At 35.6% G+C, this 18523-nt stretch overlaps 1 protein-coding gene across 8 annotated transcripts in view; it reads left to right on the forward strand.

Moving 5' to 3' along the window:
- The window catches only part of LOC124426899 (four and a half LIM domains protein 2), a 52114-nt gene that overhangs the window by 7911 nt on the left and 25680 nt on the right, over nt 1-18523 (forward strand). For 2 of the 8 annotated variants that reach the window (XM_046969117.1, XM_046969118.1), the window contains exon 2: nt 7252-7337. In XM_046969117.1, the coding sequence (XP_046825073.1) occupies nt 7252-7337 (86 nt within the window). Of the gene's footprint in view, nt 1-795; nt 4454-7251; nt 7338-11239; nt 12930-14431; nt 14545-15544; nt 15859-17072; nt 17416-18523 lie in introns of those variants that run through there. The other 6 variants (XM_046969112.1, XM_046969111.1, XM_046969109.1 and 3 more) reach the window with 6 other exon arrangements.

Raw genomic sequence — 18523 nt, forward strand, 5'->3', positions numbered from 1 at the left:
AAGAGAGAGAGAGAAAGAGAGAAAGAGAGAGAGAGAAAGAGAGAGAGAGAGAGAATGATGGAGGAGGAAGGGACAAGTGGAGAGGAGAGTAGGTGAGGTGAGACGAAGCGAGGCGAAGCGAGACGATGGTAGGAACAAAGTCTCGAAGGGAGGCAAGGGTATTCCCTGAGGTGGCTTCGACTTTCCATTTCTGGTATATGGCGAATCAGCACAATATAGAGTGAACTAAACGAAAGAGAATTTCGAAGAATACATTCTCGTAAGCTTTTCGATCGAGAAAACGAAAAAGAAAAGAAAATAACAATAACATTAACAACAAAAAAAAAGAGAAGAAGAAAAAGAAACAAAAAAGAAATAAGTAAGCTTACGAATCAGCGACGCGTGTTTTAAGACTTACCTTTCTCCGCAATTTCTCTGACTCGCTCTCACCATTTTGTACTCTTTTTCCACGCGTAAGTAAACCTCCTAAATGTCTTTCGTTCGGACTACTTTGACTAAAGATGAGATTCGAATACGATCCTCTAGGCGAGAAACATACAGCTACCTCGTGGAACTCGTCGACACGAAGGATATATATATATATATATTATATATTATATACATATATATATAGATATATATTTTATATATATATATATATATATATAAAATATAAAAAGAAAAAAAAGAACGAGTTCTTCGCCGCAGAGTGAAATTTAATAACTGCTCTGCATCAGGCTTCTTGACGAAGCTCTCTTCTCTCGAGATACAACCTTTCTCTCTATTTCTCTATCTCGTCTTTCTCTTTCTCGTAATCGTGTCTTCTTAAATTGTCGAAAGAGAAGAAGTGGTAAGCGTTTTCAGGAAGACAGAGGGATAGTATTCTGAACTGTCGACAAGGTCGAGACACTCTCTCTCTTTCTCTTTCTCTCTCTATCGTATATGGCAAAAGGTAGATTCATCAGCGAATTAACGGGAGAATCGAGTGGCCCGTCTCTTTTCTCGAGGAGGACCACAGAACGGAGGCCGCCTACGGAGGTGGTGGTGGTTCTGTGCGGAGGTTGCCGTGTTGGCAAAGGAAGAGAGGGGGAGTACTCCCTCTCTCCGATACTGGGGAGAAAAAGAGAGAAAGAGAAAGAGAAAGAAAGAGAGAGAGAGAGAGAGAGAGAGAAATAGAGAGAAAGAGAGAGAAACACGCTCTCCTCCGGTGCACACTCTCGCGGTGACTTCGACCGGCAAAGTGCTCGCGTTCGTGAAAGTCCACAGACGACTTTCAGGGTCGTCTGCTTGGCTCCTTAGCACAAGCTCTCCTTCTCGTTCGCTCTCTCGATCTTTTCCTCGGTTCGTCCGGAACTGACTGTTTTGTGAAAAAGGAATCATCGCAACGAGCTAAGATCGTCGCACACGTAAGAACGATTTGTAACGCGACGTACCTACCGGTTGGATCTTTTAGATCTACACTCTGTTGCTCTCTTTGATTATTTATTCATCGCGATCATCTGACGGAAGCAAGAATCGTATATCATTGGTGTTGTATGAATAGAGAAGAAGAAGAAGAAGAAAAAAAGGAGGGGAAGATAGACCGTAATAGAAGGTCATCAAATATTTATTTACATTAGTAAACGAAATGAGTTCGCGCCTTCGCAGTTCTTCAATGTCGAAGGACAGACCAAAAGCAACGTCATTTGGAAGCGATACGTTTTATTATGAGCCGGAAGAACGAAATGATAAAAGGAATGGCAAAGCGGCGCGGGAAAATAGTTATCGCTTTGGAGATTTACGTAGGGAGTGTTCTGAGAGAAATGGTAGACGGTTCGGAGAAGAAATTGAAGAGGATCCAGATATTCTTTATAAGAGAAGCAAGGATCGGTTTGCATCATGGGATATGAAAGATATAGCTGGACGTAAGGAAATAGATGAAAAGAAGAAGGAAGATGAGGAAGCGGAGGAAGAGGAGGAAGAGGAGGAAGAGGAGGATGATGAAGATGTGAATGATAACAATGATAAGCCACCGTTGCTTTACGAGGAATACGTCGCAAGTCCGAGAAAAGAGAATCAGAAAGAAAAGATTATCAATCGAGAAATACACGGATCGAGAAAAGACGAGACGAGGAAGAATGAAGATTCCTCGGAAGGAGTCGATTCACGAAATTATATGTTCGCGGAGTCCTCGGATGTTCGAAGAAATGGTGAGAACCGGAAGAAAACGAGTTTTCCTAGTATCGATGTACGAACGGATACAGATCATAGGATCGGAGCGATGATCGAACGATTGAAAACACGCGAAGAGGATAAGTTGAGAAATAGAAGAGAACGGGGAAGTCCGGAGAGAGGGGGGATTATTTCGTCGACGATCGAGGATCGTCGTCAACGTCGACGTCGACGTTGTCTCGTCGACGAAGAGCTTGGAAATCGTCAGGAGGATGATACAAAAACGTCTGTTGGTTACGATCAACGTTTCGACGATTTCTGTAAATCGAATAGAGGCGAGGAAACGCACGAGGATCGTAGAAGATCGAGGAGTATCGAGAAAGTTTCCAGATATGAATTAGGCCGTGCAAGGAGTAACGACGCGAATGGTTTTCGAGAGTTAGACGAGCGAATTCCAAGATACATGCTTCGTGAAGCCGAGTCTCATGTTCGCGAGGAGATGTTTGGGTTGAACGTCGACGACAATGTTCGACGTATAGAAGGTAGACGTGCGCCCTTCGATAGGGACAACGACCGTCGAGAGAAGGAGAATTCTTCGAGGAAGAGCCAAGACGCGTACGTAGTCGAAATCACTCGTAGACGATCAAGATCCAAGGACGTCGAGGAGGATCGAGCTCGTACGAAGGACGAGACGAAGAGTAGTAATAGTAGTAGTAGTACTACTCGTCCATATGAAGTATTGCCCGGGGAATTTGATGTTAGAATACAGAGATATGAAAGAGCAACGGTCGAAGATAAGAGGGATCAAGAATATTTAAAAAAAAATCTTCACGATCCTTCGAAGGAGAGAGAAACGGTCAGGAAGATTTCTTTCAGCGGAGACACGGATATGTATTCACAAAGGATGCATTCGAAGAAAGAGATCGGTATAACGAGGAGAACGTCTTTCAAGGATCAGGATAATGAGATACGAGGACGGAATCCATTCAAGAACGATTCAGATGGTGGAATTAAGTGTACGATAAAGAGTCGAAAGAGTGACGTCACCGAGAGGGAAAAGATCGAATTGGTAGATAGTGTCGATTTAGGAAGAAGGAGTTCTTTCAAAGCGAAACATCCTGAGTATGGTAAAATCTCATTTGAGGAGGAAGAAAAAGAAAAAAGATCGTCGAGAGACCATACACGAGTCTCTAATGCAAGGATAATATCATTCGGGGATGATAAAATTGTCGGGGAAAGAAAACGGACTCCTGATAATCAAGATCGTGGAATAATTACCAGTATCTCTTTCAAGGACGAAAACTCCGTCGAATCGACTACGAGTCCTATACGTCGAGTCTCGAAAGAACAAAGAGAAAACATCTTAGGTAGACGAATTTCTTTTAAGGATCGAGGGATCGAATCTGAGAGGGAACATTCTTATGGGGTTTATTGCGACGTTGGTAAGGATCAAAACGAAGAAGAATCAAAAAGGCGAAGTAGTTCGTTCGACGATCGATTTGTCGAATCTGATAGAAATTTTTTCACGAGTCGCGAGAGAGGGGTATCTAGTGGAACGAGTCCTTGGAAGGATAGAAATGATATAGAATCGAGAGTTCGCTCCTCGAATGGGCCTATGATAAAGAAAGTAAGTGAAGAAGGTACTCGGGACAAAAAATTGGAAAAGCATTCTCGAGCTTTTACATCGGGGAGAGTAGATGAGGATATAAAAGAAAATTTTCAAGAAACGAAGGATCGAAAGGATTTTTGGCGCGAGAGTAACAGACTCTTTGCTGCAAAATATCTTAAAGAGAATGGTAGAGGGAGAAGAACAGAGGGAAGGATCTTAGGAAAGGAGAATAATGGAAGTCTCGTCGAAGGTGCTTACGAGGAGGACGAAGGAGACGAGAGCGAAATCGAGCAAGAAGATTCGATTCGAAAGAACGGTCGCCGAATCCCTGATAATCGAGATTTTGATTCGAAGGGAAGAATCGCTCGTGAACGAAATGGTACGACTATTGTAAGGATTCGTCCTAATATTTCGGAAAATTCGAGACGACGTCGACGTATGCAAGATTTTGGTTTGGAGCGACGCAAAAGGTGTGATGTGTCTTCACAGCGTTATGATAGCGATGAGGAAAGTGGAGAGGAAGGTGAGAAGGAGGATCAGAGGAGGGAGGAGGAGAAAGATAAGAAAAAGGTAATGCCGATTGTAAAGGACGATGAGGATGCTGACAACGAGCAACGACTGGATTCTTGGCGTGAAACTCGTAGAGATGGCTTAATACCAGGAATACCCCATGGATCTACTCCCTCGAGAAGACTTTGGAATTATCGCGAAGGGGTATGGCACTTTTCTGAGTCTATTGCGTTCGATCAGACATGTATGATACAGAAACGAGAAGCGATATTCATTAATCGTTGGAGAAGATAAAAATTGGCTCGTTAAAAAGGACAAATTTCTTTGGTGGATCTTGCATGGGATATCATTATTCGAATAATAATACGTGGGCTATCGGGATCGAACGAAAGTGGACCTAAAGTGTACCCAATGTCATATGGCGTTGAGAATCAAATTTTATCCGCGATCAAATTTTTAACCTCTCGTCTTTTATATATATTACACAAATATATATATATATATATATATATATATATATATATATATATATATATTATATCAGAGATTAATCAGTGAAATTATGAACGGACACACGTGTGTTGTGAGAATATAAAGAATATAAACGATATTGCATTAAATGACATAAAAGAAATATGTACGAAAATTTATAATTAAAATGATGAACACATGCGTATCAAAGATTTTCATTATTTTTCTTTTCTTTTTTTTTTCAATCCCCCGTGAGATGGATATTCGTATTATAGAGATTAGAATAATTATTTTGGCAAACAATCACACACAGATGTCTACATAAGTCATAGGACCGACTATCGTTCGGTCTCGACACAGCATGCGGCTTTTCGTTCGTTGGCCATTGCGTCCTGCGAATGTCATTGAACGAGCCATAAGTGGAACAGCCACGTCACGTAAGAAACAACATCGCGGATAAGATCTCTCCTTAGTTGCTTTCGGCTTTAAAAGCGAACCCTTTCTATTATGGATGATCAACGAGGAGTTCTACGCTTCGTTAACGATGAGAGTTAATTATCACTGTAACGGTTAATACGACGCTTATCGTGCCATCTCAAGAGAGAGGTGAACTATCGATTTGACCCAATAGACGAGATTTCAAAGTTTTCGAGCGATCTTTCGAAATATACATACATACCTACACATAATTTCACGCTTAATCTTTTTACAATTCGAAAGAAACTAAAACGTTTCCCTTTTTCCGTTGTATATACCATATATATATACCATGTAAAAACCAAGAGGAATAAATCGATAGAGAATATTTCTAATAATCGATGGAACTAATAATAATGTTTAAAAATGATGACGAGGACAATGACGAGGACGATGACGAGGATGATGATGAAGACGATGACGAAGACTAGACGTGGTCTGTTCGATCGTGACTCACTGTCAAAAGAAAAAGAAAGAAAAAAATTATGTTAATTAGGCGCAACCCAAACCACATTTCGGTAGAGATCATTATTTAGGATCGCTATATATGCATATCCTAGAATAAAATGGAGACGCGAGATTCTTGCCTGGCATATTTTTGAATGTGTGTATTCGTCATATACGCGATATTTGGCTATATCGTCGACGACAAGTCGTTCCACGTGGGCGGACCGACCATATATGCTGCGCGGAAGGTTCTTGAACGCATCCAACGCGAGTTGCCTCGCCTCACTTAGCCTCACCGCACCGCACCTCATCTCACAGGATTCCTCTTTAGTCTTTATGTTAGATTTGCCACGAGACACACGATACCATATCGAACATCTTTCACTCTTTTTATATATTTCACAAAATTCATGAAAAAGAAATGGATTTTTATAGGTACTTCGATTTGACAATAAAAATGATCGATTTAATTTCTTCAAAGTCATTGACACGTAATATGTGTACGTGTAAATTTCGTCTATAGTTTGTTTTTAATACTTCAAAAAATTAAATTATATTTTTATAACTTGAAAAAGAAAAAATTGTCCCTAAAAAAAATTAAATGAAAGTTTAAAAGTATCGATTAGGTTCATCGATCCTTTTAGATTCGATCAGGTCATAATGTTTTTAGTTAGTTCCTCTGTTACCGATATCCACGATAATAATTTCAATTACTTTTGAGAATATTAAAGTAAGCTAATAGATTAGAAAAATGTTAGGATACTTTGAAGTAGAACGCGTTCCGCTTTTACCGATTCGCACGAATGGACGATCGAATTGATCGACATCTGTACTATTATTTTATTCTGTACATATGTGTGTCGAAGAATTTAAACACGACTTCATTGCATTTTCCTTTTAGAGAAAAAGAAAAAAAAAGAGATAGAAAAAGATCACTGAGTATTTGCTTCGCGTAGACGGTGACGCGTAGGAAGAGAAGGGATTGAAAGCTTTCGGTCTTTTGCAATTGATTCGCAACGCCATTTTCTTCGAACGAATCGATGGAACGATACTTTCGCGATTTGTTTCGGTCTCATACGGAATAAACCATAGTTTCTTCTTGATATTTTTCGTATTTATCGTAATTACGTAAAAAAAGATTATTGACGTATAATGAAAATAAATATTTAATATGGAAATTAGTGAATGAATCTTATTAGGATGTCACATGGAATAAGCAATAGTTTCTCTTATATTTAACAAGTTAGTCACATTTATCGAGATTATGTAAACAAAAATTATGTACAAAAAGTAAAAATAAATATTATGAAAATTGGTTAATGAATCTTGTTAGGAGATTACATGGAATAAGCTGTAGTTTCTTCTATATTTAACAGGTTATACGCATTTGCCGAGATTACGTAAACAAAAATTATGTACGGAAAGTAAAGATAAATAAAACGAAAATTGGAATTTAATGAATGTTGTTAGGTCATATGGAATAAGCTATAATTTTTTCTTCTATATTTAACAAGTTATTCACTATTTGTTGAGATTACGCAAACAAAAATTATATATACAAAATAAAAATAAATAATATGAAAATTAACGAACGAATCTTATGTTAGGGTGTCCTGATCACGGACGTCGAGGAGGGACAGCCATGTTTACAGTGTGGAGACGTGTGTCCTGGATTTTCCCCACATATTTGGAGGTAAGTCTTCGCAGCATCATGATCCATCGAACGAAAACATCTAAGTATTTGGGTAATCTTTTTGTATTACTGCGAGAGAGAGAGAGAGAGAGAGAGGGGAGGGGAGGGGAGAGAGAGAAAGAGAGAGAGAATAGGTATATCGAAAATTATCGTTAACGAATCTCCAAGGGACGTTAACGACGTTGGCTTACCTTTATTTGTTTTGGCAACGATCCATAGAATCGATCGAACCGTGTATTTTCCTGCTACTTAGGTATCGATCACTGAGAAAACAGCTGCTAATGCGTGCTGGCTAAAGAGTATCTAGTTTCTTTCAATTAAACTAGTATCAGCAACGAATTTCCTTGAAATTTGAATCGTTCGTATCGATCTCATCGATCATCCTTTCATTAATACTAATCAATTCGATTTCATATTACGTTAAGAGGGACAATTATCTTTTTCCTTTTTTTCGAAGAATTAATAATAAGATATTAACAGCGAGCGTGATGGTAAAATGAAAATGAAGTCAGATCATATTGGAATTGTTGCGTTGAAGGAAAAAATTATGTCCCATTATCCCAGCTGCGTAACTTAACGGTGCAGGAATTACCAAGCATTGTAATTACCTTCCGTGACTTACAACCTGGCAATGCGGTAATAACGAATTAATTGCTATGTAAGGGAAATAGCGTGACAAGAAAGAAGAAAGCGAAAGAGATAATGGATTCTTTTAATCAAATTTTGTTGTTTCAGAGAGAAAAAAAATAAAAATAAAGATACACGATTTTATATTATCGGGATATAATAATATTAGAAATTCGTTGCGAGGAAAATTTTGGCAAATCGATTTAGCTTCAATGATTGACAATCGTTTTGTTAGATGGATACCATCGTTGATCTAATATTATCTAACAGATCGTAAACGTCTTAGAGATTGCTTTAGAGTTGAAGATTTATAACTATTGCTTGCTGTTCTCTCTGTCTCCGTCTCTCTCTCTCTCTACCTTCTCTCTCTTTCTCTTTCCTTCTCTTTCTCTCTTTCTCCTTCTATCTCCTTCTCTCTTCTTCTCTCTCTCTCCCTCTCTCTCTTTCTCTTTCTCTCTCTGTAGTTCGAAGTAAAAATAAATCGTTGACATTCAAAGACAAGTTATGAATGTCGTCGGTAACGTATTACATCTTTCTCATATTAATTTTGAACGATAGAATAAGTTCTAAACGAGGTTCCTGTTCTATAGTAGATAAAAAATGATTTATCAAGATTAATAATCTTGAAAGATTGTATTTTTATGAATTCTTTTTTGTTGAATCGTTTAGAAAAAACGTATTAACAAGTTTAGAATGATAGAAAAAGGCGTGTATCTCTGTCAATGTTGCGTTGGAAACATTTTGCGTTACAAGGATGTCGTCGAGCGTAATCGACGATGCCCACGCTGCGTGCCGAGATGAGTATTGATAGTTTATGTGATAAATAGTAACGACTGTGACGGCTTCGACTAGTCCTACGTTGTTTCTTCATCATCTGAAGTACGATTGTAGTCGACCATTATTCGTCGAATTGATTTAATCCTCTATAACGTCATGTAACTTTGAAATTATACACTTATATATTTTTATTTTATAAGTTTGATTTGTTTCAATGAGTAGAAAATATTAATTGTTGTTTCATATCCGAAATTTTTCACACTTTTGAAGTATATTTTATACAATTAGTATAATTATATAGTATTAGTTGTAATACTATTTATACTGGTATAATTATTGTATATAATGTACTTATATATTGGGTTAACAACTAAGTGATTGCGGATTTTGTCGTTTCCTTCTTATTTGAAATTCGGCAATCACTTAGTTGCCAACTCAATACTTATACTAATATAATAATATTCTAGTATTACTTATACTATATGTAATAGAATAAGTATAATTATAAATATATATATATATATAATTTTGTTATAAACACAAAATAAAATTGGGTTATAGAGGATTAATAGAAAAAATTGATAGCAAAAATCAACTTCATTAATTTTGTCATTTTCGTCATAATAAATAGATCGACCTCGATTCCTTTAATTTGTCTTTCCGTTGGTCGTTCGTCATAGAGAAGTCAATTTTAAAAGCATACTTCTACCTACTGCCTATTTTCGTTTGCCCGATAGCATTCAAAGGACTCCACCTTAGATCATTGGCTTAGTTTATTTCGAACTCTTCGTTTGTCTAACGCAGTAGGGGACCAACTATAAACTATGAGGAGATCGTGACACGATTGTTTCTAGCTTTTCCAAAGTCACTTTCATAAATCCAAGCCTTTCACCACTTGAAAATCATAAACTCGTTTCTATATAGCACCATACATATAACATATTTCATGTTATTTCTTAATCAACGAAATTATATATTATACATTTAATTGGACGATTGGGGAATATACACATTTGTTGTGTTAAAGAAATAATCTTAGAAGGTAAAGAAAGAAAAAAGAAATAGAAAAAGAAGAAAGAGAAGAAAAAAGATAGAAGTTACGTAGGTACATACATTCTCATGCTTGTTGATAGCGGGCATCGATAAGGAAACTCGCATCATCGATTCGCTCCTTTCACGGCACGTGAAAGTGAATCCACCGATTACTTGAGATACGAAGCGAGACGTAAACTCCAGTGTAAATGTTTCGAGTATCGTATCGAAACGTTAAATGCTTTAGCTTTCGAATGTTTATGGTCCAACGAGAAACACATTGCTAAGGATTACGTGTAAATAACATTCTTTTTTCCTTTTTTCTTTTCTTTTTCCTTTTTTTTTTTTTTAAAGGACCTAATCGTAAAAAGAAGAAAAAGAGAAAGAAGAAGAAGAAAATGAAGAAGAAAGAGAAAAATTATTGAGGAGAATAGAAAAGAGAAGGATCGTTTGATCGTATAAATTCAGATTGCAAAGTCTTATTGAAACATCCATAAGTGTACGTCCATAACGTAAGACGTATGTAAATGATTTTACAATGTCCGTTCCAACCATAGATGCATACTTTACTATACCTATTATTCCTTTTGATAACATACTTTACTTCGTTGAGTGTAAAACCAAGCCTCTTAGTTTGACTTTGTTCTATGAAACGAAAGCAAATTGTTATAATAGATCGATTTCATTCTCGGTTGAACTTCTGAGAATACGTTTCCGCATTTCCGTTGATCGTCTGGCAAGCTGGAACTATTTTTGAAATGTTGTTCGTCTTTCTCGAAGAGCAACCTAGTTTCGGTTATAGTGAATCATTTTACTCGGCCGACTCTTCTCACGCGTGCACGTGTTGCTTTGACGATGTACAAGTTGGTTATGACGATGCAGCAAGGCCAGACTTTGTTCTTTCTCTTTTTTCTTTCTCTCTCTTTCTCTCTCTCTCTCTCTCTCTCTCTTTCTTTCTTTCTCTCTCTCTCTCTCTCTCTCTCTCTCTCTCTCTCTCTCCCTCTATTTCTCTTGTTATCATTGTAAAAATATTTACTATTTTAATCGATTTACTAATCCATTATCTTTGAAAGATAAAGAAATCATTGCTTTATTTATATGAATGAAAATCGTTCATAGAAATTAATTTTTACTTTGCTGTCAGTTTCAAAAAACACGATCAATGATAATTTTGTTAATAATGTGAATGTCAAGAGATCGAGATTATATTTTTATCGAATTAGGTAGAAATTTTATTTTTGTAAAATCCTTTATAGGTTTGTTCATAAACCCATATGAACTTTAACTATATATACACGTATATGTATGTGTTTGTATGCATGCATGTACGTATGTACATATGTATGTTCTCTGATATTCATGAGTACGAACAACAAAGCAACTTTTCCATTGTCTCTCGAGGGCGGTCGTCGTGCGATAATTGCTCGTGGACATTATTACGCTACATATAACGTTGTGCTGTGCAGGTGTTCAAATACGGTGAGTCTCGGATACCGTCGTTCTCACCCACGCATTTATGAGTGAGATCACCTTTATACTTTAGACTTCATGCTGCGACGAAGGTGTTATGGCGCGAGAGTCTTTCCTGTCCTTCCAAGAAAACTGTAATATATTAATATAGGATTTATAGAATTCGTAGGATTCATCGTGGAGATCCGACGATATTGAAAAAAAAAAAAGAAAAAGAATATACAATATTTCCAAGAAATGATATTTAGTAATCGATTAAAAATCAAATGGAGAATATCAAGAATAAAGATAAAGATCATGATAAAATAAGTTTAACGACTGATATCTGCAACCTTTAAAGACTCATTCTTCATGTGCTACATTTTATCTATCATTAAGTTCTGCTGTTATCAGCGAACCGTTGTTTTATTATATTTGCAACTATAATCTTGTAAAATCTACTATGATCCTGTAAAATTTATTCATTAATGAAAATAGAAGTCGAGCAGGATGTAACTGTGATAAAAGAGAGTGAGAGAGAGAGAGAGAGAGAGAGAGAGAGAGAGAAAAGAATGAAAAAAGGTCGTCCATTCAAAAAATAAATATTCGTGTCTTAGAGTTTAGATAAAATATTAATTGAATTCGGATGTTCTTTTTTTTGGAACATAATGGGCGTGGCACATTAAAACGAATAATTCTCGCAATGGATCGAAACAACTCATAAGGGTTTGTAATTTGAGTTTAACAATGAAAGGGTAGCCGGTGACATTTCTAGTAAATATCGTGCTTGCCCTATTAACACATGGGTGGGCATGCTTGGACTAAGTCGTTTAGCGTAGAAGCCGTAAGGTATTTGGCAAACAAATCGAAACCTGAGAGACCTTTTCAAGGATTCCAAATGATATTTTTATATCTTACTCTACTTTTAGAAACTCGATGTTCCTTTACTTTTTCAAATAGAAAAAGAAATTTCATGTTAAATGTTAAAAGGAAAACGTGATATTTTATTTATTTATCGTAACTGTTTTCCTTTTTGTCATAGTAGTTCGTCGTTCTAGATAAGAAAATACTTTCTTCGAAGAAGAGAATTTCTTTATATTTCATCAGAGAGCATTAACATTTCGTGAATGATATTTTTGAAGATAGTTTCTCGACTCGTATGCGTTTGGCACGATTCCTGGTCAATTTCTTCTTGTTGATTCGTCGCGAATGCTTCTCTGACACATATCTCGTGAGTGCGTGCGTGCGTACGCACGCGAGTATTTATTTACGATGAGGGAAAATTCATTCCGTGCGAAAAAAATGGGACATATTTTGAAAGTCTCTGAATTAAGGAGATGCCCGTGACAACGAATTATTCGAGTAACGAATATTTCTCTAGATAACTCTCGAATACCTTTTATCCTTACGAAATAATTGTTGATCATTAAAGATCAATTGAAAGGGAGAAAAAGAGAGAAAGAGAGAGAGAGAGAGAGAGAGAGAGAGAGAGAGAGAGAGACGGATGCCGCATATAGTTCAGTATATGCTACAACAGTAGAGCTTTGTGAGATATTAAGGCTGTTACAAAAACAGAAATTGCATTTAAAAAAAATTGCATAATTAAGATTGTTATTTTTTGTTTTGTTATATTAATAACTTATTAATTCGAAGGCAGTGTATGTCTCACGGAAAATGTTTCATTTTTTATTTTATTTTCCTTTATCTTTAAATCTGAGAATTGGATTAAAAAAGAAGTTTTACAAAATCCTTTCTTGTTACAAAATATTTTGTTTTGTGGTATATTTATATATTTATAAGAATCTTATTTTTCGATATTTTCTGTCGTAGTTCTCCATCTTGTACTGAATCATTTATTTTAGTATCGACGATACTACATTTTTTGTAAGTACGTATATACAAACATATGTAATTATTTATATTTTTGTCCAAAGAAAAGAAACGAAAAGAAACATACAATTCGTGTTTTCTCGCTCATATAATCACAAGAATGTCGTGTGTGGGTAAAGGAAATGCGTGTTGTCAATGGAATTCTAAGAATTCTTCTTCACTAACGAACTGTCTTAACACTTATGATAACATATGTGAATTCTCTGTTAAATTCGAATATAAAATATTATAGAATAAATTATTAAATATAATTTAGTGGACAAAAGTGTAGATATAAATTAAATTAAATGAGATCGTTATGGTCAATTGAGAGAATCGTTGAGAATCCGATGTTTCGGTTGGCGTTGATTCGATCAGCTGACATTGACAGCGCCTTCTTAGACAGTAAGCGAACGAATGGACACAGTGAGCGAGCTTACTCAGAAAAGTTCGAGCCGTCTATCCGATGATTTCAAGTTGCTGCTACTCTTCTACTTCTTCTTCTTCAGTATATTCCAGTGCGCTAGTGATTTTTTTCCTCCTGGACGTATGATGTGTGAGCGTGTGTGAGCGGACGTGTGAAGGAGAAAGAAAATAAGAAAGGAAGAAAAGAAAGAGTGAGAGAGACAGAGATATCAGAAAGAGAGAAAGGGAGAGAGAGAAACAAAGAGAGAGAGAGAGAGAGAGAGAGAAAGAGACAGAAAGAGAGAAAGAAACGTCCGTCCTGCGCGTTGCGTGGTTACATGCTCGACGTCTCTTCTTCTATCGTTTCGTTCGAAGCGCGTGTGCTAAATTTAGAGTATGATCGACCGGTCGTTCGCGCTATCGGGACAAATAGCCCGCCGATAAAAGTCATTCGCACGGAGAGAAGTTGGACTCGTTGCTTCGACAACGTCCTTTCGGCGATTTCTTTTTTTTTTTGTTTTTTTTTCTTTTTTTTATTTATTTATTCGAACCTATTATTATTATTATTATTATTATTATTATTATTATTATTATTATTATTATTAATATTTTTATTATTATTGTTATTTTATTTTTTTAATATTTTTAGTGAATGTGTTTTACGATAAATTTTTACTTTTTGCGATTGACAAGTTAAATATTATATTTGCGATTCGAAGTCTACGTTTTACGAATCATCGGACGCAACCTTAGAACGATCAGATAACGTTTTTATTTTTTTTCTTTTTTGTTTCTTTTTTTTTCTTCGAGTTTAGTTTCATGTCCCTGACAACTTGTGAGTATTAGACTCCGCGTGTATTCGTCGTTTGTACGTGCGTGAATGTTTTTTGCGTTACCACGTGCCGAGCACGTGTTTGCGTGCACGCGAAATCTTCAATTTCCACGGCAAGATGGGCAGCGGCGAATGGAAAAATTCCAACTACTCGAGCAGCAACGTCTTCGAAAACGAGGAACGTAAAGAAGAAGATCTTGCTTACTTTGCTGCACGGTGAGTCGAAGTCTCGTGTTCACTTGCGAGAATATGTTGTGTCACGTGTTAAATCAAAGAAATTTATGTGAAGTCCTAGAGAGAGAGAGAGAGAGAGAGAGAGAGAGAGAAAGAGAGAGAGAGAGAGAGAGAGAGAAAATCATCATGCCGTTGAAACAACATTATTTATTTTTCTCAATTATATAGGATGACGATAAATTTATTGACAGTTTTCGTACGTGTATAAAATTTATCGTTGTTTATCTAAAATTGTTCTATTAACATCTTATTAACAATAAATAATTTATACAAAATAAATTTAATTTGAGAAAATAAAATGTAACGAGTGTAGTAGGTACATCTGTATATATAAAATCAGCAATAGAGATAATAATTTGATGTTATAATCTTGTAGCTAAGCTCAATAACTCGGTTAGTAGTTTCAACTCAACTAAGGATTCCTCATGTCCGGGAAACCCGTTGCGAATTCAACCTTCTCTTCTTCGTGGTTACATTTGTGTTCTACATACATAAGATTGAAAGAATGCTTCCATAATCGATCTTTGTCAACTGCTCAACGGTGTCATCGTTCGATCGCCTTGATCACCAAGATCCAAAGCCGATTAGGCTGTCCGATTTCTCGAAACCATAAAGCTTAAGCCAGAGTTACACAAAAAAAAAGATAAAAAGAAAAGCAAAAAAAATACGAACGTAAGGAAAAGATTGTGTCAGGGACGTAAGTAGCGCGTCGAGTTAAAATTCCATGTTGACTACGTCACTTTCAAATATAATAGCTCGTATTTTGACGAAAACGCATTAAACATTAAATCTCGAGACTGACTTTCAGCCTTTCGTAATACATATGATGACTACGCAATGATTGTACTCAACGAATAGTATATGTAATATATTGGTATAACTTGTGCTATAACAGTATATATATTGTATATATATATTCAATATACTGTTGAATATATATATATATAAACACACACACACACATAATATGTATGCTTTTTAGGACGTTCCTTTTACAACACAATACAAACTGACCGTCCGATCGTGACAGCTCACTGAGTTTCAAGATAACGAGGTTACTTCCGATAACTCTTATCGACGGAGTTTTCAGCGAAGCTGTACTCTTTCAGAAACGTTCAGTTATTCGGTCTAGATCGTACGATTCTCCGTCGAGAGATTCAGCACGTGGCTTCTCTTCAGAAACGAAAATATAACAATTTGTATTTGTAAAGTTAAACTTTATAAATACAAACTTATAAAGGTTAAAAAAAAAGTTAAAAAATGAGTCAAGCCTTTTAATGTAAAAATTAAGAGAAAAGTAGGTATATCGAAAAATAAGTGAATGTAGAATGATCGAGACGTTTAGCGATGTTTAGATGTAAAGATATAAATCATTGTGAAGTGTTCGAAATGTGAATCGTCGCGTGGGATCTATTTTATATAGATATATAACTTTCACTGTTACGAATTATTTCGATTGAAATAGAGGGTCAAAGTCCGATTCAATGCCGAGCAAGACAAGGCTTTCTTTGAGATAATCTGTCGGAAAGTTATATCGTACGCGGCTTTATATCTGTTTAGACGCGTACATGCGTTTTATATTCGTAAGAACATTTAATCTCGTAACATTGTTAACATTTTCATCGAACTTCTCCGTTTTAATTTATGAATTTACGAACTTATAAGAAAAATTATTTATTTTATTTCGAACGAATCCGATAGTTCAATAAATTTGAAAATTGTTTATATTTATTAGACTTTTATTATCGTCGATAAGTAAACAGATATATATCTGCGATGAGTAAGAGGAGTCGATTAATTCGATCGTGGCGAGTCATTAATCGTATGATCAAAGACAATTTGCGTCATTTCGATCATGTTTGTTGATAAAAAAGAAAAATAAAATAACAGGAAAAAGAAAAAGAAAGTAGATATAGAGTAGATTCTCGTGTTTTTTTTTGGTGCTTTGATTTTTTCTTTTCTTTTCCTCGGAATTGATCATCCGATTGTGCGATAGACGTAATTGTGTGATAACGGAACGTTAAGGTGTATTATTCAGAATAATAACGTTGTATCGTGTAACGAGGAACAGTCCAAGGTACGAAGGTCGTCCTTTCTTTCGTGCAGCTCGCTAACGTGTCTTACGTTCGTAAGTGCATCGTGAGTTTCATGGTAACAGTTCGCGAAAGTCGTTCGTTGGGATCGACGGTACGTGGTAAAGTCTCTATAAAGTAAATCTAATTATTATATTAAGTTAATTCAATTTAAGGAATCAGTAATACGAAAGCAAAGAAATGGCCGCGTTGTCTTGAACATTCAACGATCGTTTTCAGTTTTATCTTGCTCGAAGGTCGGAGCAGCTCGAGCGTGTTTCCTTTTCGTAGCTAGTTTCGTTATCATTATCGAGGGAAGCATATAATACTTATCCGTTCTCTCGTCAATATATATTTCACTTTCGAGCTTGATCTTTTGGAGTGTTAAATATTTTTTTTCTTCTTTTTTTTTTTTCTTTTTTCTTCCCTCGAACGTTCATTTTTAGTATTCGCTGAGCGCTTTGAAGCATAGTCGAAAGGAAAACGTGAACGTGTTTTCTTTCGAAGGAGAGTATCCGAGACGATAATAAACAAACTGAAAGAAAAATAAGAAGATAAAAATGGTTTGGGATGATCGATTATCAGTGAAAGAGTTGACGGAGATGAAGAAGAAGACCCCGAGATTTCCTTCGAGGGAACGGAATTTTGCAATGCGGAGACGGGGTCCTCGAAGGTCTGCATCTTTGATACTTCCTAATGCATCTCCGATCGGTGCACCTCCGATCGAAGAGGAACCTGCCTACCTTTACGAGGAACCTTGCAACGATAATCTTTCAATCTTGTAAGGATATATTTTCTTTTATAAGTTTATAGAATTTTATATATCTGTCTCTTTCTATCTCTTTCGCTCTCTCTTTCTCTCTCTCTCTCTCTCCCTCTCTCTCACTCTCTCTTTTTCTCTCTTTCTTTACTATAATTTAGTTTTATTCTTCAAACATTGATTTTACATGAATTTTTCATGTTGATAATATTTCGTAGACGTTGGATATATAATCTTGATATTCGAGTTAACACGTAAGCATTTACGTAATCGCAATTTTTCGAAGGATAACCATTTTAGGAGATGAGTGATGTAAACATTTTAGAATAACCGTTAATATATGTAGATATATTAGAATGATTATATTTTACGAAAAAATAATCCTTGAAATATTTTATTAATATTTATGTTTTATATATATATATATATAATATATATATATATATATAATATATATATATATATATATATATATATATATATATATATTGTTAATTATTTCACATTTTTTAATTTTATATAAAAATTATACTTTATAAAGAATTTCTCCCCTCTTTATTATTTTCATTAAATGTAAATATTCGAATATATAGAAGATCAACGATATTCTAATTTCGAAAATAAAAAGGTTCGTTTTAATGAGACATATTTAATATAATTGATACATTTACGAAGAAGATATCTCAAAAAATCATGGTAATCATCTCGATCTTAGGATTAATGATCATTTCCCGTTGAATAGCCATCAGACGTAACGGTTGATTTCCTTTCGCGTTTCTCAATCAAGCGAATGCGGTTCATTAGATCATTTTCGCAGTTTCCGTGCGTATAGAATTATTGGATTCTCCTTGAAAAAAATAAATTTGTAAAAAAGGAAAAAGAGTGAGAGAGAGAGAGAGAGAGAGAGAGAGAGAGATAGAGAGAAAAAAAATAAACGAATCAGCGAGGAATGCCTTTGCCGAGTCGTACATGGCGCCAAATTAGATTATCCGATTCTACGAATGCATTCGCAGGCATATATATATACATATATACGTATATTCATATATATGTACACACACACACACGTATATGTATACACGCGTGTAACAACTATCTAGAACGCGTGATATGTAGAATGTAACGTTTA

Source organism: Vespa crabro, chromosome 9 (assembly GCF_910589235.1).
Source record: "Vespa crabro chromosome 9, iyVesCrab1.2, whole genome shotgun sequence".
NCBI lineage: Eukaryota > Metazoa > Arthropoda > Insecta > Hymenoptera > Vespidae > Vespa > Vespa crabro.